The sequence below is a fragment of the Ascaphus truei genome, chromosome 8, assembly GCF_040206685.1.
Source record: "Ascaphus truei isolate aAscTru1 chromosome 8, aAscTru1.hap1, whole genome shotgun sequence".
Taxonomy (NCBI): Eukaryota; Metazoa; Chordata; class Amphibia; order Anura; family Ascaphidae; genus Ascaphus; species Ascaphus truei.
Genome location: NC_134490.1, coordinates 67,050,307 through 67,077,595, shown reverse-complemented (window position 1 = coordinate 67,077,595; position 27,289 = coordinate 67,050,307). Strand labels below are relative to the sequence as shown.

The 27,289-nt window shown below is 42.1% G+C and overlaps 1 protein-coding gene across 7 annotated transcripts; it reads right to left on the bottom strand.

Annotated features, from left to right (window-relative positions):
* Nucleotides 1-24,671, bottom strand: LOC142501881 (uncharacterized). 7 transcript variants are annotated; one of them, XM_075612432.1, is made up of 9 exons: nt 24,517-24,671; nt 24,351-24,436; nt 14,891-14,952; nt 12,200-14,072; nt 9,856-10,008; nt 5,175-5,316; nt 4,240-4,376; nt 3,657-3,761; nt 1-1,754 (listed from the first exon to the last, which is right to left on the bottom strand). In XM_075612432.1, the coding sequence occupies exons 3-9, from the start codon at nt 14,911-14,913 to the stop codon at nt 1,575-1,577; spliced, it is 2,613 nt and encodes an 870-aa protein (XP_075468547.1). In that variant the 5' UTR covers nt 14,914-14,952; nt 24,351-24,436; nt 24,517-24,671; the 3' UTR covers nt 1-1,574. The 7 variants fall into 7 exon arrangements, 6 of the variants coding, with proteins under 6 accessions (XP_075468547.1, XP_075468544.1, XP_075468548.1 ...); XM_075612429.1 differs by having other exon boundaries at nt 14,895-14,952; XM_075612433.1 differs by lacking the exon at nt 24,351-24,436.
* Nucleotides 24,672-27,289: the final 2,618 nt, after the last annotated feature.

Here is a 27,289-nt window from a genome sequence, read left to right as displayed (position 1 = left end):
TTAGGAAAGTGCCTTCTTTTATTTTTTTATGTTGACCCTCCTTGTTAACAAAGGTTAGAAATCATGAAAAACACATTAGAAAAATGATTACATTTCTATTTGCTACAACTAAACATCATCACAAGAACGTACGAGAGCTCATGTTACAAAAATGTTTTAGCAGCGTCTTCACAATAGTGAGTTGAAATAAATGTTAAGTTTAAGAAACAAATAATTTACCTTCCCGCGGTGATGTTTATAGAATTTTCTGCTATTTACAGAGATATAAGCTCAAGATAATTAGTTTTTAGTTGGCATGTGATTACATGATCTTACATTATTAAACTTGTTAAAATGATACATGGCTTAGTGATTCCATTAAACTGAAACTCTAATACATGCTGCTTGTGTTCACAAAAACCAGCTGCGGGAAGCTCCCTGAACTTACAGCTTGCATTGCAATAATGTAGGTATCTTCAGCCTTGATATTACATTATAAATAACATTACAAACTATAAAGTGACCACTATACCCCAGATCTCTGTATGTACTGACGCTATTCATAATTAGCGATATGCGAATGTGTCAAAGGTCGGCCCGCGACCTTACAGACATCTTTTCTATTTCCTCACAAACCCGCGAACGTTCATTCAAACCTTTTGTTATTCAAAAAATACGCCAATGCCTTCAATTGCACCTAATTCTCTATTTTGCGGTTTTTCGCTTCAAGGTTTGTTTGTTTTGAAGATAGCTTTAATTTCCACATCATCTAATTATTATAATTTTTTTAAATATAAAGGGCAACTTCTTTTTTCGAACTCAGACTCATTCTCGGAAAGTTGAACGTCGCGATGAAACTCCATTTTTGCAGCGGATTCGAACGTTGGAGAAAAGTTTGCCCATCTCTTCTGATCATGCAACGATGAGGATGACCCTTAATTAGAAACTGACACATCGTGTCAATGATACTTGAATATCTTGTGGACATTTTGGGAGACATAAAAGGATTGCTAACAAGTTTTAAAGTGGCAATCCAAGCGTGCGTGTTTTTTTTTTTTTTTTTTAAACATAGGATTGAAGCAGGGGGCCTCCCAAACTGAACACCGTTAATTTCAGTTCCAGGGACTCCCTGCTTCCGGTGATATGTACCTCCGTAGTGGCTGCCGGTAGCCACTCCGCTCGGCCAGCAGGGTTCAAGTATTGGCCACTTTTCAAAGCTCCCACGCCCTGCCGGCCAATAGGAAGCTGTGACATCATTAGGTTTGGCTTCCTATTGGCCCAAGTGACGCAGGAATGTTAGACTTTGTCGAGATACTGGCACCCCAGATCTGTATCTCGAGAAGCAGGTGGTCCCCAGAGCTAAAATCAATGCGGTTCAGCTCCCCCTGATTCAAACCAATGTTAAAAACTAATAAATAAAAAAAAATGCCATGAATTGCTCCTTTAAAAACCAAGTGATTGCTGCGTAACATTGGAGAATAAATAGAATCAGAGACCAAGATTTCTTAAAATAAAGATGATCAAATGTTAGTTGATTAGAGTTCAAACGAATAAGCTGTATATTAAATGCAAAACAGCTAAATGAATGTTGTAGTTCAGAGCCTCTGATCGTCCTCAGTTTCATTTGGAAAACAAGGAAAAGAGAAGGGAATGGGACCTGCAGGAGATCCGGAGAAGCAGCTGGTTAGTGATAGCCGATCTGGCCATTCTGCCTCTTCCTCCAGGCACTGATATGCTCTCTCAAGCAAGGATTCGAAATCCAATGCCAACTGTTCCTGGAATACAAGGCAGAGTCAACATGAAGTCACTGCATAAACATATAGATTTATGTGACTCGTTGTAAAACTTCCTATCCAAGATTCCATCGTGTCAATATTTTAGGATCAAAGGTTTTCAAGACTATGTGGCTGGTTGGGTCAGGACACTTAGTCAATACTCAATATTCTGGTCTTAGGCACACACAAAAACATATCTGTGCAGAATCCCTCTTCAGATGATTTACTTTGCTACTCTGCTGCCCTATAGATCAGAGGGGCTCAACTCCAGTCCTCAAGACCCCCCAACAGGTCTAGTTTTAAACGATATCCCAGCTTCTTCGACTGAGCCACTGATTTGAGCCACCTGTGCTGAAGCTGAGATATCTTTAAAACCCGACCTGTTGGGGGGGTCTTGAGGACTGGAGTTGAGCACCCCTGCCATATATCATGTTAAAAAATAGTATCTGGGACAAGAGTAGATAGCTCTAACTGAACGTGAACATGCAGTATTGTATTATGTCATTTAGGACCCATATTTACTAAATGGTGCTATACCATAAGATATCTTCCAGTGCTGAAAGAAGCCTTATGGCCCATTTAAGTGGATGGCATAGCACAACTTAGATGATGTCAGGGATAGAAACTTTCACTCATCTTTCGGATTTGTTTCTAAATAAAATAGTTTTATTGTTTTGCCGAAACTATAGATTTTGGTTTTAAATTTGTAAATAATTGTGGAAAAAATGCACCTCCTCTCCTCTTCCCCCCACACTTTGGATTTGGAACCTGTGAATTAGCCCAACCTTAGTAAATATCGTACTAAGTGCTTCTATTAATATCCAACTACATCATCTTTCCTGGAAACATAACATTAGGAGGAACCAAAACAGAAAAACTCGGCAAACTGGTTTTGTGTGATTTCAATCCTAGCTACATTGTAACCTATAGCAAGGGACAGCATGGGAGTACTTACACACAACAGATGTTTTCATATTGTTATTAGGCAGGACCAGGAAGGATTTCGATTTTAATGTTGCGCTATATATATATAATATATGTGTGTATGTAGTATAAACAAGGGACAGTTGAGTGCCTTCTCTATTCTATTTTCGTATGTATACGCTAAAAATATTTAATCAGTGCACCCAGGCAAGAGATTGATCTCTCTCTCTTTCTCATTAAATATTTTTAGCGTATACATGCGAAAATAGAATAGAGAAGGAAATCATCGATCTTAAAAAGTAAGAAAAGAAGTGTAGTCCCCAAAAATCGACATTTTGCTTCTATGGTCTTGAAAAGGTCCTTGATAATACCGAAATGTCGATTTATTTATTTTTTGGACTAAACTTTTTTCCTTACTTTTGAAGAACTGTGAGTCCCTTGTATATACTACATACACATATATATATATATAGCGCAACATTAAAATCAAAATCATTCCGATTTCGGAGAGCGGGAGAGAGAGAGAGGGGGAGAGAGAGAGGGAGGGGGAGGGAGAGGGGGAGGGAGAGGGGGAGAGAGGGAGGGGGAGGGAGAGGGGGAGAGAGGGAGGGGAGAGGGAGAGGGGGAGGGAGAGGGGGAGAGAGGGAGGGGGGAGGGAGAGGGGGAGAGAGGGAGGGGGGAGGGAGAGGGGGAGAGAGGGAGGGGGAGAGGGAGAGGGAGGGGGAGAGGGAGAGAGACACGCCAGGTCTTGTATCGAAAAAGGTCTTTGTTATATATATATATATATATATATATATATATATATATATATATATATATATATACACACACACGGTACATGTTACTTGGCTGGAACTAAACTGGAAGGGATCAATAGGGGTGCTACAGCAATGCCCTTTAATTAATTAATGCAGGAAGTATAAGAATACCGGTCTCTGCAACATGACCAGAAATCCACAGTGTAATAACTGCGCGTACCTGCTGCTCATTGCACAAGAGAAGCTCTAAAGTGTGTTTCACACTTTTCTTAAGGACGCAGGGGTCTTCAATGTTGTCAAGGCTGCTGGGATCAAAGCAAATTCCCTGTGAAAGAAAATCAAATAACTTAACAATCACATCTCATAAATGATTTGAATTAGTATATCGGTATTTCTATCACTTAATAAAAGAACATACCCCCATCCCTGTTGGACTTTAATAAAAATGTCACATCCATAGAGTGTGGTCGAGTCCAAGTCTCCATTTTCCATAGACTGGAAGGGCCCTTGTGAATGAGAATGCACTGTGACAGAAAACACGGAGCTGGCTCAGACTCCCAGGAGGAGTTATAATGTCATGTTTACTAAATGGTGCTATCCCATAGCTAGTCCAGTCATTTTATATTCCCAGATTGGGGGAAAAAATTTAGCGGATGCTATCCCCAGACCTATTGGGGGAAAAAATGCCTAGTAATAACTTCTAAACTACGGTATATGTATATCTCCATTGTTTAAGCAATTTTGGATGTTTTGAAATAATGGATGAGGCGGAGGGATGAAATGTAGCATACTGAAAACGTTACCTGTTCTGTGTACAATATGCTATCTTCAATATCTCTGGGAAACAAGCTATTTTGTTTGCAGTATTTGAGAAAGTTTAACACCTCCCATAAAAGTTTCTGCTTGTTGAAGTTGTAACCTTTTGGAGGTCTTCCCACAGCTGAGGGTAGAGGGTGAAAGAAAGTCATAGTTTGACCTTTCTATCTTGTTCATTTATTTAATATATGAACATACAATTATTTTGATGACTGCTATACCAACCAACGGAATCTATGTATTAAATGACGAATTCTGGTACCGAGACTTTATTTTGTCGCAACCCATGCTAAAATATACCTTTGACAGTGGATATGATCGTAGTGTTGCCTTTGAGCGCAAAACATTGTTCCTGCGTTTCTCTGGAGGCTCACGATAGTGAATAGTGTTTGCTTCACGTGTGTGTCGCTGCTTCTCTTGCTTTTTATTGCTTTTACTTATGAGTTCCAGAGGTGCGCAAACTTTTCCCTGCACCCCTCTTCATGCTCTCCCCTCCTGCTCGCCCCCTCCCCTCCTGCTCGCCCCTCCCCCCCTTACCTTGTCTCCAGTGTTAAATGATGCCATGGGAGGGGCATGTGACGGCAACGTGACGTCACATGAGCCTAGCGACACTCCGGCGGAGACAAGGTAAGAGAACTTAGAGGCCTTGTGCGGTTCCCCGGTATTTAATTTAAATGCTTTGGGGAAGAGTGCGGGGCCCCTGTAAGCGCTGTGCCACCCCCCCAGAAAATCTCACGCCCCCAGTCTGCACACCCCTAAGTTATTCCAGTCATTTGAAAAATCAACATACTTATAATATATAAGCAGATTCCAATGAATATACTCATCTCAGAAGCACCAACATCAGATAATACCTGCCCATTAATGTCATCTGGCGAAATCACCACAACGACACTATTAGTTTGAAAATAAATTATTATACCTAGCACATGTCTGTCTTCCATCAAGAAGTGAATGGAGCCATTTCTATCATATATAACAGCATATGGGACCAGAAGCCGGGGATGACGTGGGAGGAACAAGAAGTTTTGCAGTGACTTCATCCAACTGGAGATGACTGGAACCTAGGAAGGGGAAAAAAATGAATACTCATGCTAAAAATAACTTTGATAAGTTATCTCACCTAGAAACAGAGGTTAACGTGTTAACTCTTTGTAAAAGAGAAAGGAATACGCGTTTTATACAATCTCAAAACATAGCTTTGGAAAGGCATACAAGGAGTTGAGCATCTCACTGTATTATAAATCACATTTTCATATGTTAGACTCACTTTTTAAACATTCAAACATAATAGCTGACAGGTTCTGCAGACTACGTCACACTCACGTCCTTCCTTGGAGAAGCACATTCCTTATTGTTGCAAGCACCTGCTCATCCAATATGTGGACTTTCATAGAGCAACACTTCCCCAGTGACCTAGCACGTAATATCTCTTTCATAATAATAATAGCATGTTCTTGTATAGCGCTGCTAGTTTTACGTAGCGCTTTACAGAGACATTTTGCAGGCACAGATCCCTGCCCCGTCGAGCTTACAATCTATGTATTATGTCCTGTCCCTGGTCTCTACGTGACACACCTATAAATACGTATAAATATATGTGCAAATGTCTTCAAGAAATGTTTCACCGCTTCTGTTTTTTTCTTATATTTCCTGTTTTCACGCAACTCTTCCAAAAGGTCACATTGTTAGACCAAGAGCTGCAGGGCGACAGCGCTATTCTGTGACGTCACCCTGCGCTGCCGCCGAGCAGCATCTTGATTATACCAGGGAGACAGAGCAGAGGAGGCTTGGAGGGGTGGCAGAGGCGTGGCCATGAGCGGTTCACCCTCATTGGCTGAACAGCTCACGTGACACGGCCGTCGCCAGAAAATAACAAAATTGGATGTCTCTTCCCCAGCCGCCCGCTTTGCAGTATGGCGCACCTCAACTGTCGCCATAGTTATGAGCATTTTAATTGGATTTATGCTACTTGTTTTGGCGCTGCGCAATGCCGCTGCACGCAACGCCACACACGTTTTTAGGTATAATCACGGCCTTATGCTTAAAAGTACGATAGCGCCTACTGCGCCCCATTGACTTCAGTCGGGCTTTCCGTGCAGTGGCGCTGGATCGGCGCCCTCGCACGTTATAGAATAAGGTTCATTAACTTTTACTACTTGGCTAATTGTTTTGGTCAAGATTGCCGTCTTTGCCACACAAAAAAAATGAACTTCAACGGGAAAAAAAACTCTGCACATTTCTACTTGTGAACTTCCGCCGGAGTCATGTTGCATTTGCATTGCACTGGGGTTTTCAGCTGCTGAATTTGAAAATTCAACTATCACTTACTTACTGCATATACATCTTCCCTTTAGAGCAGGGGTGGGTAACTCCAGTCCTCAAGCGCCACCAACAGGTCAGCTTTTCAGGATATCCCTGCTTCAGCACAGGTGGCTGAAGCAGGGACTGATTGAGTCCCCGGTGCTGAAGCAGGGATATCCTGAAAACCTGACCTGCTGGTGGCTCTTGAAGACTGGAGTTTTCCCACCCGTGCTTTAGAAGTAAAGAGAGGTGAAAGAAATAAAATTAAAAAAAAGGGGTAGGAAGGGAAAAGATAAAAAGTAAATATAGTCAGAAATAAAAACATATGCCAAAATGGAGGAAATAACACTGGACTTGTTTACAGCTTTGCGTTTTTATAAGTGTGGAAAAGTCCCAGGCTGATTAAAACTATAAGCCATACTTTACATCCAGTAATCCATATGAACCACTCTAATGTCTGTTTTTAATCAGCATTAAAAAAAGGACGACCGAAAACTCCAGTTAATCCGAGAATTTCCCATTTTAATTACAAATGCTTCCTCCGCCTCACCGTGCCACACTCCCGTCGGGCCTGAGAGTATCTAGAAGTGATGGGCTCTATTAGCTTGGAATCTGTCAGCAGGTTTGCATGTTAATAGCAGCGCTTAATATTCATGAGTAAATATTTTAAAGAAATAATCACGGCAAACAGCCAAATGGCTGCTGAAGCTGAGCAAGGGAGAACAGAACTTCCTCTTTGAGCTATGGAGCTAGGGATGAGAAGAGAAAATGAATATGAATTTATCATGATTAGGGAAATGCAGTAGGGACATGTAGTTATGGTGGAGGAGGGTAAAAAAGATGAATTTGAGTAATAATTTTAAATAAAGGAAGCCAAATGGAGTTTTTTTTTTTCTCCTCTTCTTATTCCATTTGCTGAATTTTCTCCTTCTTACAATTTATGGTGCCAATTATGAGGTTAACTTTAAGCTGGAACTTTTACAGAAGTTTGAGCTCTGCACAAACTAATGTTCACCAGTCTCATCATATCCATTCACTCAAGCACACCAGAGAACAGTGACCACGTCTCTAAGTCTCTAAGACAAACAGGTTTATTTGCAGGTTAATCAAAGTTTGGATCTCACTTAATGACATGAATGTAGGTAAAACTCGGCAATATCTGCCTTATTGGTGACAATTGGGTCAAAGTTGCTCGCTAAGTAAGACGGTCACGTTTGCTAGTTTTTGGTGAAGTTAAATATATTGTATAGCACAGGTCGAGATGTAGCTGGGAATGACCAGTCTATTAAGACTTTATCCTCCATCAGAGAGGTAAAGAGAACATTCACAGATAATGTTAGGATCTCTGAAAAGGGCCATACCGTGGCTACAGGCTTCAAAATACTGTGGCCAAAGTATTTAGCTAAATGACTCTTACTTATGAGAAGAAAAACAAATTTGAAGTATTTAACTATATAATGTGTCATCTTGGATGTAGCATTGTTCTTTTTGTCTTCTGTTGTATACATTGGGTCACAAACCCAGTAGCACTCCTTTTGGCACAAATATATAAGGGGAGGGGGGTTTTGGTTCTGAGCTTGCAGGGGCTGTGCGTGAAATTAAATATCTAAATCTATTTTTTTCCGCCTGGCGCTTATGTTCAAAATTGGTTACGTAAGTTCTGCAAAGATTTCATCCATCTCTAGTAGTAGCATTTCCTGAAAGACGTTTTACACCTTATACGAGAGAGTTAACTACCAAAGGATCTGAACCAGAAGAAAGCAGTTAAAAACAAAACAAAAGGCAAACACATCAGGGGCAAAAAAAAAGAAAAGAAAGAAGTGATGAAGACAGAAAAAAAGATTTCAGAGTAATAAAGCTCAGGAGGGAAGGCAGTTCCTTGGTGAGAGGCTGATCATTGAAATCCTAAAATCAGCAAGGGAAGCTGAGCTAGGCCAAGCATGGACAATGTGCTTCCCAGAGCCACTGGGGGACATTTGGAGTTTAGAACTGAGGAATTTTACATTGAAAGAAACGAGCGGAGATTATCACTGTATTTTATTTTGCAATCAGATAATTTATCGCTGCTATATTTTTTGTTTAACATTTCAATTGCTTTCCAGGTCATTGTGTTTATTGGATAAATATTGTGCTATTTTGCCCCAGAATAGCACCAGTTTTGCAGAATTATTTGTTAAATGCCCACAAAGGTTCCTTTTGTGTGTCACTAACATGACATCACAGGAAGTCATTTTGAATAAAAGGCTGACATATCCCTTTATGGTTACACAACTGTGTCTCAGACACCCAAAAAAATATAGATTGTAAGCTCTACGGCGCAGGGACTGTGTCTGCAAAATGTCTCTGTAAAGCGCTACGTAAAACTAGCAGCGCAATACAAGAACAATTATTCTTCTTATTATTATTATACAACTGCTGACTAATATTAAAGAAAAACAAAACCCTAGGAAGATTGTCTAATGCTTTTTGAAGAATAATGCCCCTTTGTGGGCCAGATAGTCATCTCTAACTCGTGTCACGTGACTTGTTAAGTAGTTAAATGAATGCAATAAGACATAATAATGAATGTATCCTGTTTCTCTTTTTGAAGCACCCTTTGTACACTGAAAACAGATTTCTACACGTCCCGGAGAAAAGCAGGTTCAATCCATGCTGTGATACTTTTTAATACACCAACACGTTAGGTCTACCAAGGTGAACATTTATAATACAATACATTGCAAGAAATATATTGTAAGATAACGAAGGTTTGTGTACTAATTGATTTACAAATAACTCCTTCATTAACAAATGTATAGAGTGTCAGAATATGAAACCAGATGAAGAACAAATGATAAAAACCCACTGCATGTGCTACAGAGATAAAAGAAGCAATCCGTGCCCTTTTATTTATTTATTTTTTTGCTATGGGTTTGAAGCAGGGGATTTTTGGAGCTGAACCTCATTCATTTCCGCTCCAGGGACCCCCTGCTTCCCACACCTCCAAAGGGGGTGCCGGTCAGCAAAGTTTAAAGCTCCCGCGTCACACGGGCCAATAGGAAATCGATCCTGATGACGTGACGGCTTCCTATTGGCCCGCAGGGTGCGGGGGCTTTGAAAGTCCACCATTACACGAACCCTGCAAGCGGAGCAGAGCGACTACCTGGACCCTTCCTAAGGAGGTAAGTATCTCTGAAATCAAGGGGTCCCAGGAGATTAAATGAACCGGGTTCAGCTTCAATCCAATGTTAAAAACAAAATTATTCGGGGGGGAAAAATGCATGCTGGGATTGCCTCTTTAACGTAGGACATTCATTTACCTTTTTCATCAACATCGTTTCTTGGGTTACTCTGTCTTTTGTGTAGTACCAGTCCTCATTCAGCTGCTCAGTAATGTAAAAATGGATCCCCAAGTGATAATAGAGGAAAAGGTTTGAACTGGGAATAGCCATCCCCAGCTTTTTTCCATTTCTCTGTAAAACAATAGAGAACATAAGGATGTTTATTATATGTTATCATGAGGTTCTTTTAGGCTGTGTGTGTAGGTCCACCTGTGTGTATGGGCATCAGTAGAGAGGCGCAAACTTTTCACACGCGCTCTTCACTTTTTTCGGTACTGCACAAAAGTTGGCTTTGATATAAAAGTTTGCAACGAGTTTGCTTAACGCGTCACTGTAAGAGTTCGATCAAGGTTTAAAACAAAGTATCTATTTTTTCACAATTAATGGGGCTGCTGTTTCACCGCTTTAAAAAAAAAAAAGAAGCAAAATAGAGAATTTTTAACATTTTTGACATTTAGTTTTTCAAACTTTTTGGAAAGTTCAATTGAAACAGCGGGGTAAGTCAATCTCGACAGATGCAAACATCTCTGGGCGTCACAGACAGACAAATACACACATGCACCAGACACCCACACACGGACACACATTCATGCAATTCCATGAGGGTATGGACCGTCACTATTTCTCTGTAAGGGGTTATCTGATTAGATCTGATTCTCCGATGAATTAGAGTAGAAGAAAGTTTGCTTGTTTTCTTTGTGTGAAGGTTAAAGAAACCATGTGTGTTTGTGGTTGGTACCAGCTACACAACTAACTAATTACACCACTAAATGTAATTAAAAATGTGAAAATAAGCTAATTATTTGCATCCATAAACACACTAGAAAGAAGGTTAGTATAAACAAAGCGGTAATGTTCATATGATTTAAGCAGTGTACCACGTTTGTATGGCCTTACAAACACCGCCTACTTGAAAATTACTATGCGTTGCAGGCAGGGCCGGCACAAGCATTTCATGCGCCCTAGGCAAAACGTAACATTTGCCCCCCCCCCCCCCCCCTCACTTACCAGGCTTGGCGGCGGCACAGTGGGAGCGGGGCGGCACAGTTGGAGCAGAGCGGCACACGAGTCAGGGAGCGGAACGGCAGTAAAATATGATGTCAGCGGAGGGAAGACGTTGAGCGGGTGGAGGTGGCTTGGCTGTGGCAGGCGAAGACATCCTATCGGAGTAGCAGCAGAAGCACAGTCTCCTGTGCTCCTGCTCCGATCGGGTGTCTTCACCTGCCACAGCCAAGCCACCGCGGTCTCAACGTCTTCCCTCCACTGGCATCGTCTTCAACTGCTGCTCCGCTCTCTGACTTCTGCGTCAGTCCGCTCCCGCTGTGCCCCTAGGAACTTTGCGCCCTAGGCGACTGCCTAGGTTCGCCTAATGTACGGGCCGGCCCTGGTTGCAGGCCGCTCTGGTAACAAACGTGTAAAATTGGTTTTGTCTAGTGAAGGAAAAAACGCTGATACTAAATGTTAGGGTTGTATGGGACATGGAAGAGAGAGTGGAGCGGTGCACTATCATCCACAAGATCAAGAGGTGAACTCCAGTAAGAAAACTAATTTATTGATGGTATGGATAAAAGAACAAAGCTAAGTAAACAACACCTACATGTTTCACGCATCCGCATTTTATCCAACTTGTAAGGGATATGGCCGACCCAATACTATAAGTTTCCAGTTTTTAAATTAAATGGTTTTGTTTTATATGTATTTGTCTCGCCTCAAAGATTATTTTTTTTTTGCCCATTAATTGTATATTATTAGGAGTGACGTGCTGCATTACACACCGGTATAGTTCCGTCATAATATTATATTATTTATTATTATATGATCTAATAAAATAAAGTATCGGGGCTTGTTTGGCATCACAATTCCTCTGTGTGGTTGCCGTTTGTTGCTAAACCTGTTGGAGGTTGTGGCTTGCAGGACGACACTGGCCCCCTGCAATGGGAACAGCCAGTGTATGCACCAAGAGTGGCCAACTCCAGTCCTCAAGACCTACCTGCAGGTCTTCAGAATATCCCTGCTTCCCACCTGTGCTGAAGCAGGGATATTCTGAAACCCTGACCTGTTGGTAGTCCTTGAGGACTAGAGTTGGTCACCCCTGGTGTAAAGTAACCTAATTAAATATAAACCTACAGTAGATCTTAATGTTACTCTAGAAAAGTCAATGATGTGAGCGTTGATTTATTGGTTACTTTAATATATAATGTACTTAATTATATCGATTCAAAATGCATTAGTAGCTTATGCAAAAATGTGTCTGATACCAGGAAATACTTCAGAGCAAAAGTTCATTTTCAAAATATAAAATAGTGACAGCTGCTCGACTTACCAATGTAATTAAGGCGATGTTTCCATCTATGTCGTTTTCCCGTTCCCTTAAAACAATTCCTGAATCTAAGAGGGTGAAACCATGACCTTCAGCATCTAAGTATATCGTCCTCAATTCTTCTAAAAAAGAAAGGCCACTCTCTTTGATTAGATTTCCATATGCATCTTGTATGGATGTCTTGATAAAAAGTTGAGGAGTCATACTGTCCATCTCATTTTTTTCAACTGCCCTAAATACTGATTGAGGTTCTAAGGAGTTGGTTATGATTTGGCTGGACAGACCAATGCCAATTCTCAGTAAATCTGCACTCTTGAGGCTTCTTCTTTTTCTAGTGTCGGTATCTTCAGAGCATGTGATAGAATCCTCTCTGCATTCAGTAGATTCCAGCTGGAGATCATCTTTGGCTGTGCCTTTTTTTGGGGGGGGATCTTCCTTTTCTAGGGTTTGCCACATATCCTGCAAATCCATGCCACATGTAGAGCATTGTTTGGGTGTCTGCTGTTCTGTCAGATGGATTTCATCCTCATCACTTTTTACTGTATCAACATTTACACTGTTAAAGCTGACTGTGTTTTGCTGTTCAGTGTTTTTAACCCAAAAAACTGGAACTGGTTCTTCTTCAGAGATTTTAGCAGCTACCTGAAACTCATTAACCAGCTCACTTTTATTAAACAAATTAGGATCCATTTCAAGTATGTTGCCATGTATGGTTTGATCCAATGTGTGGATTTGCGTAGACCTTTCAAATGGTTCCTCCTTCAATAGCTGTAACGGCAAACTCTTCCCATCCAGGCTATTAGAAATATCAATAAAAGCAACATTTTGCTGATGCTCCGATAGCTTAATATCTAATCTAACTGGAGACACCCCAAAATACTCCTCTCCCATCATACATTCTTGATTTACTCTTTGTCCACTTGGCATTGGTGTTTTTGAAGTTTCCTGATTTGAAATTTTCACTAACAATCCACATGTTATGATTGGATCCTGTGAGTTGCCTTGTTGTTGAGCTATCTTACAATCCTCCTGCATATCATTCTGATTACAAGGAATCTGAGAAACACTTTCAATGCAATGTACCTTAGGTTTAATATCTAACTGAGCACTGTTTACGTGTTTAGGATCTTGGCAAAAAACAGGAGATGTTGTGGAAGTTTGACTCTCTATTTGGTGACTTTCCATATAAATAAGGACATTTTTTTCCGGCACAATCATCTCAACCTTCTCCTTCATTTCAAACTCCGACATTAAATCGTCTGTAGTTTCAGGTTTTTCCATCTCCCAAATAAGATTAACCTGATGTGAATCTGAATAAAGAGGGTCAACCACTGGAAATTCACAGTAGCCTGCAGTAAGCATCTGATCTTTTTCACCTATGGATTTAGTTGGCTCTAAATGCCATTTTTCTGTTGCTGTTTCACGACTCAGAATTATTATTTTTCTTTGTTGTGTTTCTTCAAAGAAATGGTCAAATGGGTTGTCCTCTGGAAATGATGATGGTGACTGTGTTCCAAAACAGAATGGCAAAGTTGACTTTGCTAAATCTTTCCCATCTGACTGATTTTTAGGAAGTGAGAATAGCTTGTATTGATGAGTATTCATATCTTTCATTTGTTGGGGAACACCATAGTCTTGTGGAGAGAGTGTCTCACTGACAGCTGTTCTTATGGCATGATGATGACTTTGAGTTCCCCCAGATGGCAATAATACTGCAGTAATGTCAATATGTGTCTCGGTAGTAATGGGATACATTGCTATCTCACTAAGAACCTCCCATCTCATTTCAGTTCCACTATCTGTGGTATCCTGTTGCAGTGGGAATTTTAATTCTTCATTTTGATCACCACATTCTCTGTTGCATTCCATAGCAGCCCTGTGGTAAAAAAAAAACATTTATCAATAAATAATAATTCAGGGCCGGCCTTAGGGCAAGATGAGCATGGCGGCCGCCTTAAGCCCCGCTCCTTCGGGGGCCCTACACTCCCTCTGCTTGTTGGCGCCGAGATCCAACTTCCATCCGACCGGAAGGGGGAGCTGGAGGGAGCGCGAGGGAGTGCAAGGGACTCCCCCCCCCTCAAGCTTCCCCTCCAGTCGTAAGGATCCCTACACCGACACGAAGAGAGGGAGCGCGGGGCCTCTGGACTGGCAGGGAGAGGTAGGTGTGCGGAGAGGGGGTGCTACTGGGAGTGGGTTCTTACTTTTTCAGGAGCGGGCCGCCTCTTGCAGTATCGCGTTGCCATGGTGACCGACTTAAAATGACGTTGTGGCGTCAAATGACGAAGCGTTGCCATGGCAACGTGATGTCATATTACGTCACAGCATACTGACGCCGCAAGGCTGCCGGAGGGCTGCTCGGCAAGGTAAGTACCTTAACTTTTTTTTACAGGAGGGGCGGGGGGCACTGCCATCATGTCACCTTGGGCCCCACAAAGCCTAAGGCTGGCCCTGTTTTATATCATTATATAGCTTCAAATACATGTTTTAACTCCAATCATTTTTTGTTTTGTTCTTATGTATGTTGGTTTTTTGGGGGAATATTATTGGCAAATTTACATTGCGAAAGTTAAAAATACAGTTCAAATAGAGTTTTAAAAAAAGTAGTTCTGTATTTACATTTACTTTGAATAGCCCTGGTGCTTTAATGTTTTGCTAATCATTATTTTAATATAATTCATATAATCATTGACTTACTTACTTAAAACATCCAGTCCCATTTTCCACTGCAGGGTTCATTGTCATTTCATCAGGGAAATCTAAACGAACAAAAAGTATATTGTCATGTTTTTATAAAACAGAAAGACATGCAGAAAAGAGTATATTATAAAAATCCGAATGCAATTTTAATTTCCGGTATGTCGGTGATTGTCCTGTGCTTATGGACTCAGAAAATGCTAATTGTGACTATTATTTGGGGCTTGATTGATTTGTTACATTACATTAAGTAGTTTTTCCAATTACAATCATCACAAAGTGTTATCAGTGTTATTCAGTGTTACAAAAGCATGTCAAACTTTTGTAACTTATTACACCGATTTAATTACTACAAATTTAAATAGGTTGATAAAGTTCAGCGGTAAACTGGGATCCAAAAATTCTGAAATTCATAATGTGTGTGAATTGTTAAAAAATTGCCCACATTCAAAGTTGTTTAATCAATATATTTTTTTATTATTTCATCACAAAATCAAACCTACCTTAACTTATTCATAATTTATTTACTTTTTAAGTCAACAAAAAGTCTTTCCCGGACTGGACAATGCTTAGTGGATCGGGGATAAAGTGATTTTATTGAGAACTGTATTCATGAACATTCACTAAATGAAAATGGAACTGGTAAAGGATTGGACATCTCCATCCAGATTAACACTGAGAACCTTTGCTTGATACAAAACATACAGATAAATCTAGTCTGGTCACATTGGTCTCAGACAAGTACAGAGATCTGAAACATTTTGAAAGCTCCGGACACATTATTACAACTATAAAGAATTGTCTTATTGGTCCATTATAGTTATCAAAACCTAGTGAAAATCTAAATTTAGGAATAATAAACACACATACGTTTTTTACATGATTTACATTTTTTTGTCTGCTATTTATTCAATTATTTACCTTTCAAACACAGATATGTAATTTAGTATTCATTATCAAGAAAGAAAAAGGAAGGATAAAGAACAGAACTTGCTTTGCTAGTCCCATGCTGTGCTTAAAAGCTGTGTGAACAGCGATGCATCTGCTTAAATGGGCTCCATGTGAATGGATATTCCAGGCAAAAGGTGACACATTGTGTTTTCATTTGCATGTCATTTCCCAGAATCCTTTGCCGCAGTGGGTGGGAGCACTGTATGCTAGGTGATAATGGTTGAAAGGCAGGGTTGCAGACCTTTCTAAGACATGTAAATGTGCTCACAAGTGATATTCTTTATTGGCTATATATATATACACACACACACACACATGCACACACACACAGAGTACGTTACTATCCAGCAGGGCAGCAGCACACCCCCAGGAAGAAGATCCCTGTGTGGATCGAAACATCAGATTTTTGTGTCTGTTTCAATACATTGTTTTGCTGACTTACCTCTGAGTGCCGTCTCTCTTTGCTGTTCTGCTGCTCTGCTGGATGGTAATGTACTCTTAACATTATTTATGGGACTAGCACCAGGCCTTTCTGGATATCTACATTGGAGTGCTTGCTGCTTTTTTACATATGTATATATATACATACACACACATATATACACACATATATACACACACACACACACACACACACATATATATATATACATACATACATAATATATAACAGGATTTTTCAATCAAACTATTAAGTGAATGTTAGCAACAAATAATTAGCACATTCATTAATATCTGATACCTTTGCTCCCACCCCAGTGTACATCTGCGTTGCCCCAAAGGCGGACAGCCTGATGAGGCTCCCCAAGAACTTTTTGTTCACAGCTGCAGCAGATTAAATCTCAACCACCCCAGTGTACGTCTGCGTTGCCCCAAAGGCGGACAGCCTTTGGCGCAGCCGAAGGGCAGCCAAAGGGTGTGAGCCATTTGCTGATGTTCGGTGATGTTAAAGCTGCTCTATTGCAATCTGAAACTCACAAGCCCTTTATCCCTTGTACCCAATTTTCCAACTCTATCTGAAATATGAAATATCTGTGAATTCACTGTATAACCCTGTTCTTTTAATGTAACCATGTATTTGTTATAACGCTGTGCCCAGGACATACTTGAAAACGAGAGGTAACTCTCAATATATTACTTCCTGGTAAAACATTTTTATAAATAAATAAGATAGGCCAGCAATTTATGACAGGTTCCTTTGGTAATGAAGGGCTTTGGAGAGTCGTTGACACCCGATGGCAGATAACGCACAACTATAATAATCTATTTTTATCTAGCTTTGTGAGCAACCTAAGATTTTAGCTGAGCAGCCAGACATTAAAACACAGACAGAACACCACAGAAAAACAAGCTGATGAATTTCACCGTCAGCTCTCCTGGGTCTCAGTCTGTGCTGAAGTCTCTGTTTCCAACTCCATCAACCAAAAAACTAATATTGGGCCTGCTTACAAATTGTATAAAGAGCAAGAAAAAGAAATCTGGAAGCAGTTGAAGCAGTTACAGATACCTAACACATACCAGAACTACTAAGCACGACAGCGTGAAACTATTCCATGTCTTTAGGTAAAGCTGTTTTGGAAAAGTTTACCCACTATAAAAGAGTACTCTCTCTTTACCTTCCTACATATAACTCGCACACGTGTACACACAAACAAATTAACACATGTACCCATCCAGATACAAATAAACCCACATATATTTGTATGGTGCTACACTGTGTATCACCTACATTTACTCAAACATACAGTTACTCAATCTAACTCAAATTTGTAACTTTCTCACAACTCTGGCACATTCCCATCCTCTTCTAAACCCACTCATCATGCCCATTCTAATGAAAATCTCTATTGACCCAGCCTCCCCTCTCTAACTGCCGCCCTATCCCTCTTCTCCACTTTGCTTCCAAGCTACCCTTGTATACCCTTAATGTGACTTGCATACAACTAGTATACAGATGGGGAAGGGAAAAGGGATGGGAACCTGTGCTCAAATCATAGAGTGCTATCAGCTGAGTTCTATTTCTTTTGTGTATTATTGTATACAACTGCCTAATTCTTGTTCTATCCTCCAACTCCCTGCTTGACCCTTTGCAATCTGGGTTCTCCCCTCTACACTCTACTAAGACAGCACTAACAAAAGTGGCCAATGACCTACTCACAGCTAAGTATAAGGGTCACTTCTCCTTACTAATTATTTCCTTGGCTATCTGCTCTTCCCACTCTACACCTCCTTTCTTGGTGAACTAATATAATCTTTTGGCTTTTAGTATCACCTCTATCATCTCTCTAAATATTGCCAGGATACACCCTTTTCTCACTCATGATGTAACTAAAATCCTAAATTCACTCACTTATCCTGGACTACTGCAACCTTCTCCTGGTTGGCATTCCTCTTGTTCACCTATCCCAACTCCAATCGATCCAAAATGCTACTGCCACACTCACCTACCTCACTCACTGCTCCACTTCTGCTGCTATGCAAATCCCGACACTAGGCTTCCCATATCCTCCAGAGTCAAATGTAAATCCCTATTTATGACTTACAAAGCCCTCAACAACGCTGCCCACTTACATCTCATCTCTCATTCCCAAATACATACCTAAACGCCCCCTAGACTCTGCTCCAACGACATTCACCTTTCCTTCTGTCTTAACACCTCCTCTCACTCCCGCCTACAAGACTTCGCCTGTGCTGTCCACTCTCTCTGGCATTCACTACCACTCATCATCATACTCTTCCCCAGCTGTCTGTCATTTAAAAACTCCCTGAAAACTCAACTTTTCAAGAAAGCCTATCTACCACACCCCTAACACCATTCCCACCACCCCTGCCAAATCTTAATAGGACCAACTGTGCTGTGGGCCATACCCAATCCTGAGGCATACTCCACCCCACAATGAGTAGCCACCATACCTTTTGTTCAACATTGCCCCTCTAGAGTGTAAGCTCTCAGGAGCAGGGCCCTCTTACCATTTTGTATTTGTTTGTGCATACTTGTCCATATTTGTAATTACCGTTTATGTAATGATCAAATCTCTGTATCCCTACTGCAGAATATGTTTGCGCTTTACAAATAAACAATGATAATAATATAGTAGATGTAGACATATACCACTGTACAGTGTCCATAAAATGGTCATCACTCATTAAACATTGATCATCAAAAACAACTTTGTCATCCTCACTGTAGGAGACGAGTGCAGAGGTACAACCAGGGAGACATACAGATGAGCGGCAGTTATTCGAACATTTCATGGAGCCATTTTCGTGAACTTTGCTATATTCCACACAGCATTCACTCGTTATTCTTCCGTGAACGCTGCCGTGAATGCCGCCATTCACACCAGTCACACCTGTGTTTACCACTGTTGATTTCTTTGAATTACCTGGACTCTGATTTCTTTGGGTGCAATTCTTCGCGTATCCGCCAGGTGGCAGAAATGAATGAATTGTAATGTGTATAGTACTTTAGTACTGTACAGTACTGTACTGTATGTATGTACTGTGCTACAGTGTCAATTTGCAGGTGTTTAAAAACCAGATAAAAACCAAGTCTACCACAGTGGTCCGACCTTGGTCCTTGAAGACGCTGAAGATGTTATCAAATTTAGGTGTTTCATAATAAAAACCTCTAAAACACAATGCTGTGGGCTTTTTTCAACATTGTTATCCCTGCACAATTGCTGAATGGACACCATGTAAACTCCGTACATGTATACAAAACCTGACTGTAGTTATGCATTTTTAATATTTTCTACAAGTAATGCTGGAACAGATAAGAAGGTGACTGTATCAGAAATATATGAATATTTCATTTCGAACTATGATTTTTTCAAATTCTCACCTGACGTTCGTGGGTGGAAGCATTTGGTAAGAGAAACATTAACTAACGATGATTGCTTTTTTTGCATTGCCCCTCCTCCCGGAGATAGAAGTGGGTATTGGCCTGTGATCCTACATTTTTACAGTATGTTTGATCATGGCAACTACAAATGGAGAAAGGTCAGGTTTAATCCATTTAAGATTCGTCTTTTCCAATCCAGCAACCTTGTGAACGGCAATCCTTGCTACCTGGCCCCACCAGATTACCCGCAAGATTTCCAGCCTGATTTCCAACCAGATTACACGTACCAGCATGTTTACCAACATGATTACCAGCTTCAGCAGCTGTCAACTATACAGGTAGCAGGCCAGCTGGCACCTGTCAACTATAATGCAGACTACAGGAGTGACCACAACTTGAACGCACAATACACCTTCTTTCCCATGTACACTATACAGTATGAACTCGTAACGTTAATCTTCACATTACAATTACACACACTTGAAGTACTGTATGGCAATAAAAGACAGGTTGAATTGCTATTAGATTTTTAACTCGCGATCGCCCACTTGAGTTTCTCGATGGTATTGCAGACAACGCTAAAATGCCATTTTCTGCACTTGATAAAAACACTAGTAAACAAGTGTCTTAACGCAGTAAAGTTTGAAGAAATCACGCACATGGGTATACCCAGGTATACAACGCGTGAAATGTTCGAATAACGGCCGCTGCATCTGTCGATTGGGGCAATAAACAGTGGCATTTATTTAGCTCATAGCTTCAAAACAATACAGCCTCATATCAGCAAAAAACAATCAAACAGGCCTATCCCTATTTAAGGGCTGACTATTAGGAAGACCCTTCCCAGTCCCTCTCTGCATGGCTGAGAGGTTAGTGCTCTGGAATATGGAAGCATGCTTTAAACTGTTTTCACTCCTACCTGTCAGGTAGATCCCAACGTGTCTATCTCGGGCTCTAACTCCAACCCTTTGCATATCACCTGCGGTGTCCCGCAAGGCTCTGTTGTGGAGCCCCTACTCTTTTCAGTCTTCATCAATGATCTATCTACAGCTTGTAAGGGAGCTTCAAAGCACATGCATGCAGATGACACAATCTTATATGCACACAGCCCTAGCCTCTGTGACCGTGGACACATACTTCAATCTGATTTTTTTGAGACTTGAAAACTGGATTTTCCAAAACAAACTGATTGTTAACACCAACAAGATTGTAACAATGCAATTTGGGACCAAGGCTACATTTCTAATGCTAACAATGACTGAGCTTACGCTAGCAATGACTGAGCTTCAGATCAGAACCAACTCTGACATCATCGTAGCCCCTGTCACTAGTTTTAAATATCTGGGCATATGGTTTGACTCCCATTTAACATTTGGGTTGCACATTGATACCCTGACATCCAAACCTTATGCCAAACTAGGTGATCTTTATAGGAGCAAATCCAAGTCAGCTGGTCAGAAAGTGCATCACACAGCAGATGCTGATGTCAATTATAGACTATGGGGACATAGTATATGGCACAGCACCCCAAACTCACCTTGGCAAACTAGACACCCTCTACAACTCAATATGCCGCTTTGTCCTCCAATGCAACTACAACACATATCACTGCGAAATGCTCAAAGAACTATATTGGCCATTACTTTAGTCTAGGCACAAAGTTAATCTTTCCTGTCTTACCTTCAAATACTTTATGGGCAAGCTACCCGCCCATTTTATTTATTTATTTATAAAATATTTTACCAGGAAGTAATACATTGAGAGTTACCTCTCGTTTTCAAGTATGTCCTGGGCACTGAGTAAAACAAATAATACATGGTTACAAATACAGTTACATAAATGAACAGTGTATACATTATATACAAGACATTGCGTGCATAGTTAAAGAAAATATATATTATGGGCATATGAAACAGTTACATACCAGATTAAAGTGTGAGACAGGCTCCTCACTCCTACCACATGCAGCACTTATCACCTCTGATCCGACTCCAAGAGACTGTTCACGGTTCCATGGTTCAACAAAGTATCAGGCCGCTCCTCCTTCTCTTACCATGCACCCCACAACTGGAACACTCTACTGGAGACTCTTAAAGCCGCCTCCAGTCTAAGTTCTTTCAAAACTAAAGCTATTAAACACACAGATACCCAACAAGCTCTGAGAACCCCAAACATTACCACATAAGTGTCAAAAGGAGTGCACGTGGGCGTGGCTATATGTATACAACAAAAAAGATGCCCAAAGCTACTTGTCAATGTGACAAAAATACACAATGCAATACCTATATATTTTGTTGAAAAGGGGTCATTTAGTTCAACCCTTTGTCCAAAGCCTGCTGCCACTTCAAGGCATGACTGTTAGCAGGTCCTAACACTACCCAAGTTAAAATTCTTATTTACCTGTATAATTACAGGAAGAATGATCTGCATTGGATCTGTCATAACCCAGCAAAATGAAACAGACCTGCCAACTTCGAAAGTGGGGAGAGGCGGGCTTAAACCTTGGGGGGAAGGGGCCAGATAGATGCAGTGTATACAATAAACAATAATCGTGTAGTGATATAGGTGATCCACTCACGATAGGGCAGAAGAATGAAGGCAGTATGGTTGTTCCGAGTGTAGGGGAGTGATCAAAGGATCTCAAACCAGTCTCCTCATTGAGGTTGACGTGAGGAATTTTATGACTAGCAAAAACCAGAAATGGGGGAAAACATGCCTCTTCCTATGAATGCTAAACGTTTGGAGCATTTTTAAATAAAATAAAATTTAGTTTTTCCCTTATGAGGGGAGTCTGAGGAAGATTCTCTGGAGGAAGAGGTAGGGTAAGTCCTTCTGACAGAAATCATTTGTATTTTTCCACAGGGCGAAGAAAAGGAGCCCACCCTGTTATATCTTCATTCTGGAAGACGTGGAGGCATTCATAGGGAAAAACCTTTGGGCATCTATCCGTCATATCTTTCAAAGAAATCCGGCTGTGCTTTTGGCATGTACACTACCGTGTGTGCGCACATGCACAGTGACGTCCTCACACAGACCCCATAGTGCCTGTAGGTATGCAGGATTTTTTATTTTTGCGTGCAGCGGTTCTTCTTCAGGAGGCCATCTCCCAACAGCTGCTGCAAGGTAACAAGCCACCCAGAGAACAAATACGTGTGCAACAACCTCTGTGTATACTGTTTAAAATGGATAGCAGTATACGGTACACAGCGTTATGATCCTTCATGAACTTTACATGGATTATGCATTTCCCCTCTTCGCCAAATAGCTACCAAGCTTTTTATTCTCTTCTATGTATTAATAACAATAACTCGTACAGAAAAAGATAAAACACCGTAAAAATAACTACATATGTCTCTACAATACAATCCACAATATATTTAGCATACAATGACAAAGTAAAACTAAATGTAACTATTTTTTTTAACTATCTTAAAGACCTCCTAGCAAGTTTTAGGAGTTTTGGAATCTCTTTCAATTTAGCCAGTAGTAAGGACTTCCAATCATGTGTAAAGGACACCATCAACCAATCAGATAGTTGCTAGAGGCGGTAAGTATGTTACTAAGTAACGTTAGGGGGAGCAGAACCTGATCAAGGGTTTCCCGATACAATAGATTTTCCTGATGCATGATAAAAGTTTACCTACGACTTAACGTTTACCTTCCCCACACATTACAACTGAGAAATTCAAACATTTTCTTGATGGTTGATTGAGGATAGCAATGTTTTTCCTGATACCGAATACTTGATATGTGAGAATGGCAACTTTTTGTACTGAGGATTAATGCCTGGTGAGTGATGATGTCCTAATATGGACACTGTACAGGGGGGCTGGATAGAGCATTAACTCCATGAAATGAGTAGGGCCCATGCTAACAAGAGGACAGTGAGAAGAAGCACAAAATGTAACCAGGAAGTGCAAGAAACACGAGAGTGTGGAGAGCTGAGACAGTACTGTGATTTATAAAGGATGGAAAGGTTTCTTAAGGGTTTTTTTTAATTATTATTTTTACAATCCAAGTGCCTGGACCTCAGGTGCTCTAGGGCTTGAAACCGTTTAGAAAAAAAACCCATACCTCACTTGGAGATATCCAGTTTGTAACCTACGGACAATTAAAGTGAACGGCATACATTTGTTTTAAATCATTTATTGCACCCTACCATGCTAGCAATAGCAAGCTAACAACATCGGCACCCTCCATTTCCTTTCGTCATATCTCACCACCTATTCCTCGTTAAATACTTATTATTATATGGTCAAAGTGGTTAATTTTAAAAAAAAGAAAAAAGGAGTGATACTGTGCCTCATTTTAAAAAAGAGCTACATTTAATAGAGTGTGGAAAAGTTCTTAAAACTTTATTTTAAAAAACATGTAAGTATCATTTAGAAAAAGGGAGACGTTTTAAAATCCTCTTTTCTTTCAACAGCAAGTGGAATGGTATGTTAGTAAATAAAAAGGAACTGGTACTGCAGGTCCGAAATAATAGAGAAGTAGTACTGTGTTCACCCTAGTACCATCATACATTGACCGCTGGTCATTACAGACCAAACTGGTGGATGGTCCAGAAGAGTTGACATTGAAATATGTGCCTGCTGAGCAGCATGACTGCGACTTCTTATTTTCACACAATGACTTAATAACATTTGTTTCCAATTCATAACATACCTCTCCCTGTCTCAGTATTCATGTGTTCCTGGCCTGTGATTTCACACGATAGCAAATCCATGTCTGACAAACAAGTTGTGTCGTTGCTATAAAAAAAAAAAAAAAAAAAAATATCTCTCTGGATAAGGAAGTTGCTGTTAAAAAGAAAAAGTCTATTTTTAATTACCTGACTTAGAAAACATCAATAATTGTAATCACTATTCATGCTCCAACAGCTGAAGGGTGGGAGAATCCTGAAAAACCAAACCATAGGTATCGGAAGTAAACAAGTTTCTTCTAACAAAACTCTTGCAAACGTCTTGTAAGTGAGATGTCAGAGAGATGGAAAGTGAAAGCAATGTTTGGATTCACTGAGCATGAGCAACAAAATAATTTCTTCCCATATTCCTGGCCCCAACCCAAGATAGAGTTGCTCAACAGTTTACAGTATACTGTACGTATTATATGCGCTGAAAGTAGCCGGCATGGCTCAGGAATTCTAAGAACCCCAAAAATACTGAGATTTATAAATGGATCATTTTATTTTTTTAGTTTCTTAATGAAAAAATTATTTTATTGCTAAGTCGATTGCTAAGTCTGATCTCGATGAGATGTGGGCAAGCCAAGTTTAATAAGAATCCTTTACCTGATTTAATGGCATCATATCATTTGTGATGTCATATGTGATGTCATCAGTTATGTCATTGCTGATGTAATTTGTGATATCATATATGATAGCATCAGTGATGTCATGTATGATGACATCAGCAAAGCATGGTGGAGGTGTTAAGATTTTGTCCCCTTAACTTAGAAATTTCCAGACTTTTGAAGGGGTTGTTTACAAATATTAACTACACTTTAACAATGTTTTTTCAATCTATGGGGCCTATGCAGAGAGCAGCGCTATTTCGAAATTCGCCATTTTTTGGAGAAAATCGCGCAGAAAGCAGCAGAAAATGGCGAGTTCCGAAAAACGCGCCAATTTTTCTTTTCTATTTGTAAAACTCGCCTCGCGGCTGGCGAGAACCGCAATCTCGCCAGTTTTAAAAATATCCGTATGCAGAGAGGCGCGAACGGCATCTAGCGGCTGTTCGCGCCAATAAAATGGCGCGATTGTCTCCGTTTTGCCTCGCCAAAAAAAACTGCCGCTCGCGGCCATTGCAAAGGGAAAAAAAAAGGCGCGAATTTGTTTTAACACATTTCTGAAGCGCGCATCTCGCCAATTTAAACTCGCCACACGCATCCATGTTAAACATAGCAGAATTCGCACTTTTCTGCATATGGAGATTAAAACTCTCCAAAAAAGCTACTTTTTAATAAATTCGCCAATTTTAAAATTCGCTGCTCTCTGCATAGGCCCCCATATCTATATAATCAAAAATCTTGTTTGAGAGTGTCTGGAGACCATTTGATTGGTCCGTCGGTCCGCCCGCCCTCCACGGCTCTCATTGGCCGGTGTGTCTGCCCCTCCCCTGTGTCCTGCCCCCCCACAGCTCTCATTGGCCCCCCAGAGCACGCTCTCTCCTCCCACAAGCCGCTCCCTTCCCGGGCTCTCACCCTCCCCACGGCTCTCACATCCCCCCGACTCTCACCCTCCCCACGGCTCTCACATCCCCCCGACTCTCACCCTCCCCACGGCTCTCACATCCCCCCGACTCACCCTCCCCACGGCTCTCACATCCCCCCGACTCTCACCCTCCCCACGGCCCTCACCCTCCCCACGGCTCTCACCTCCCATAGGCCACTCCCTCCCCCCGGCTCTCAACCTTCCCCGGCGCTCTCCTCCCTCACCCGGCGCTCTCCTCCCTCACCCGGTGCACTCCTCCCTCACACACCGCTCTCCTCCCTCACCCGGTGCTCTCCTCCCTCACCCGGCGCTCTCCTCCCTCACACACCACTCTCCTCCCTCACATACCGCTCCCTTCCCCGGCGCTCTCCTCCCTCACACACTGCTCCCTTCCCCAGTGCTCTCCTCCCTCAGCCGGCGCTCTCCTCCCTCACACACCGCTCTCCTCCCTCACACACCACTCTCCCTCACCCGGCGCTCTCCTCCCTCACCCGGCGCTCTCCTCCCTCACACACCGCTCCCTTCCCCGGCGCTCTCACCCTTCCCGCGGCTCTCCCCTCACATAGGCCGCTCCCCCAGCTCCCCATCCCCGAGAGCGCTCCTCCGGCTCTCTCCGCCTCTCCCGTGAAAGGCGCAGCACCTCCTCACCGGAGCGTCTCAGCCTCGCCGGGGGTCACGGACACTACTGAGGAGCCCGAGGTGGAGGAGGAGCGCGGCCGGTACCCGGAGGAGGAGCGCGGCCAGGTGCAAGTTAAGTAAATGCAGGGGAATGGGTTCTTTAACGCATCCCTGACTCCCCTTGCCCTTTGCCCCCCTGCCCTTTGCCCCCTGCCCTCACCCCTGCCCTCCCTCCCCCTGCTCTCCCCCCCTGCACCCCCTCCCCCTGCCCTTTGCCCCCTGACCTCCCTCCCCCTGCCCTTTGCTCCCCCTCCCCCTGCCCTTTGCCCCCTGCCCTTTGCCCCCTGACCTCCCTCCCCCTGCCCTTTGCCCCCTGACCTCCCTCCCCCTGCCCTTTGCCCCCTGACCTCCCTCCCCCTGCCCTTTGCCCCCTGCCCTCCCTCACCCTTCCCTTTGCCCCCCTTGCCCTTTGCCCCCTGCCCTCCCCCTGCCCACCCTGCCCTTTGCCCCCCCGTCCCTCCCTGCCCTTTGCCCCCCCCGTCCCTCCCTGCCCTTTGCCCCCCCATCCCTCCCTGCCCTTTGCCCCACCATCCCTCCCTGCCCTTTGCGCCCCCCGTCCCTCCCTGCCCTTTGCCCTCCCTCCCTGCCCTTTGCCCCCCCGTCCCTCCCTGCCCTTTGCCCCCCCGTCCCTCCCTGCCCTTTGCCCCCCCGTCCCTCCCTGCCCTTTGCCCCCCCCGTCCCTCCCTGCCCTTTGCCCCCCCCCGTCCCTCCCTGC

Coding starts and splice junctions, on each gene's coding strand:
- LOC142501881 (XM_075612429.1), bottom strand. CDS start 24,411: ATGGATTTGCTATCGTGTGAAATCACAGGCCAGGAACACATGAATACT. Junction 10,009..12,199: donor ACATCGCCTTAATTACATTG/GTAAGTCGAGCA, acceptor ATTGTTTTACAG/AGAAATGGAAAAAAGCTGGG. Junction 1,755..3,656: donor TCTTGTGCAATGAGCAGCAG/GTACGCGCAGTT, acceptor CTTGTATTCCAG/GAACAGTTGGCATTGGATTT.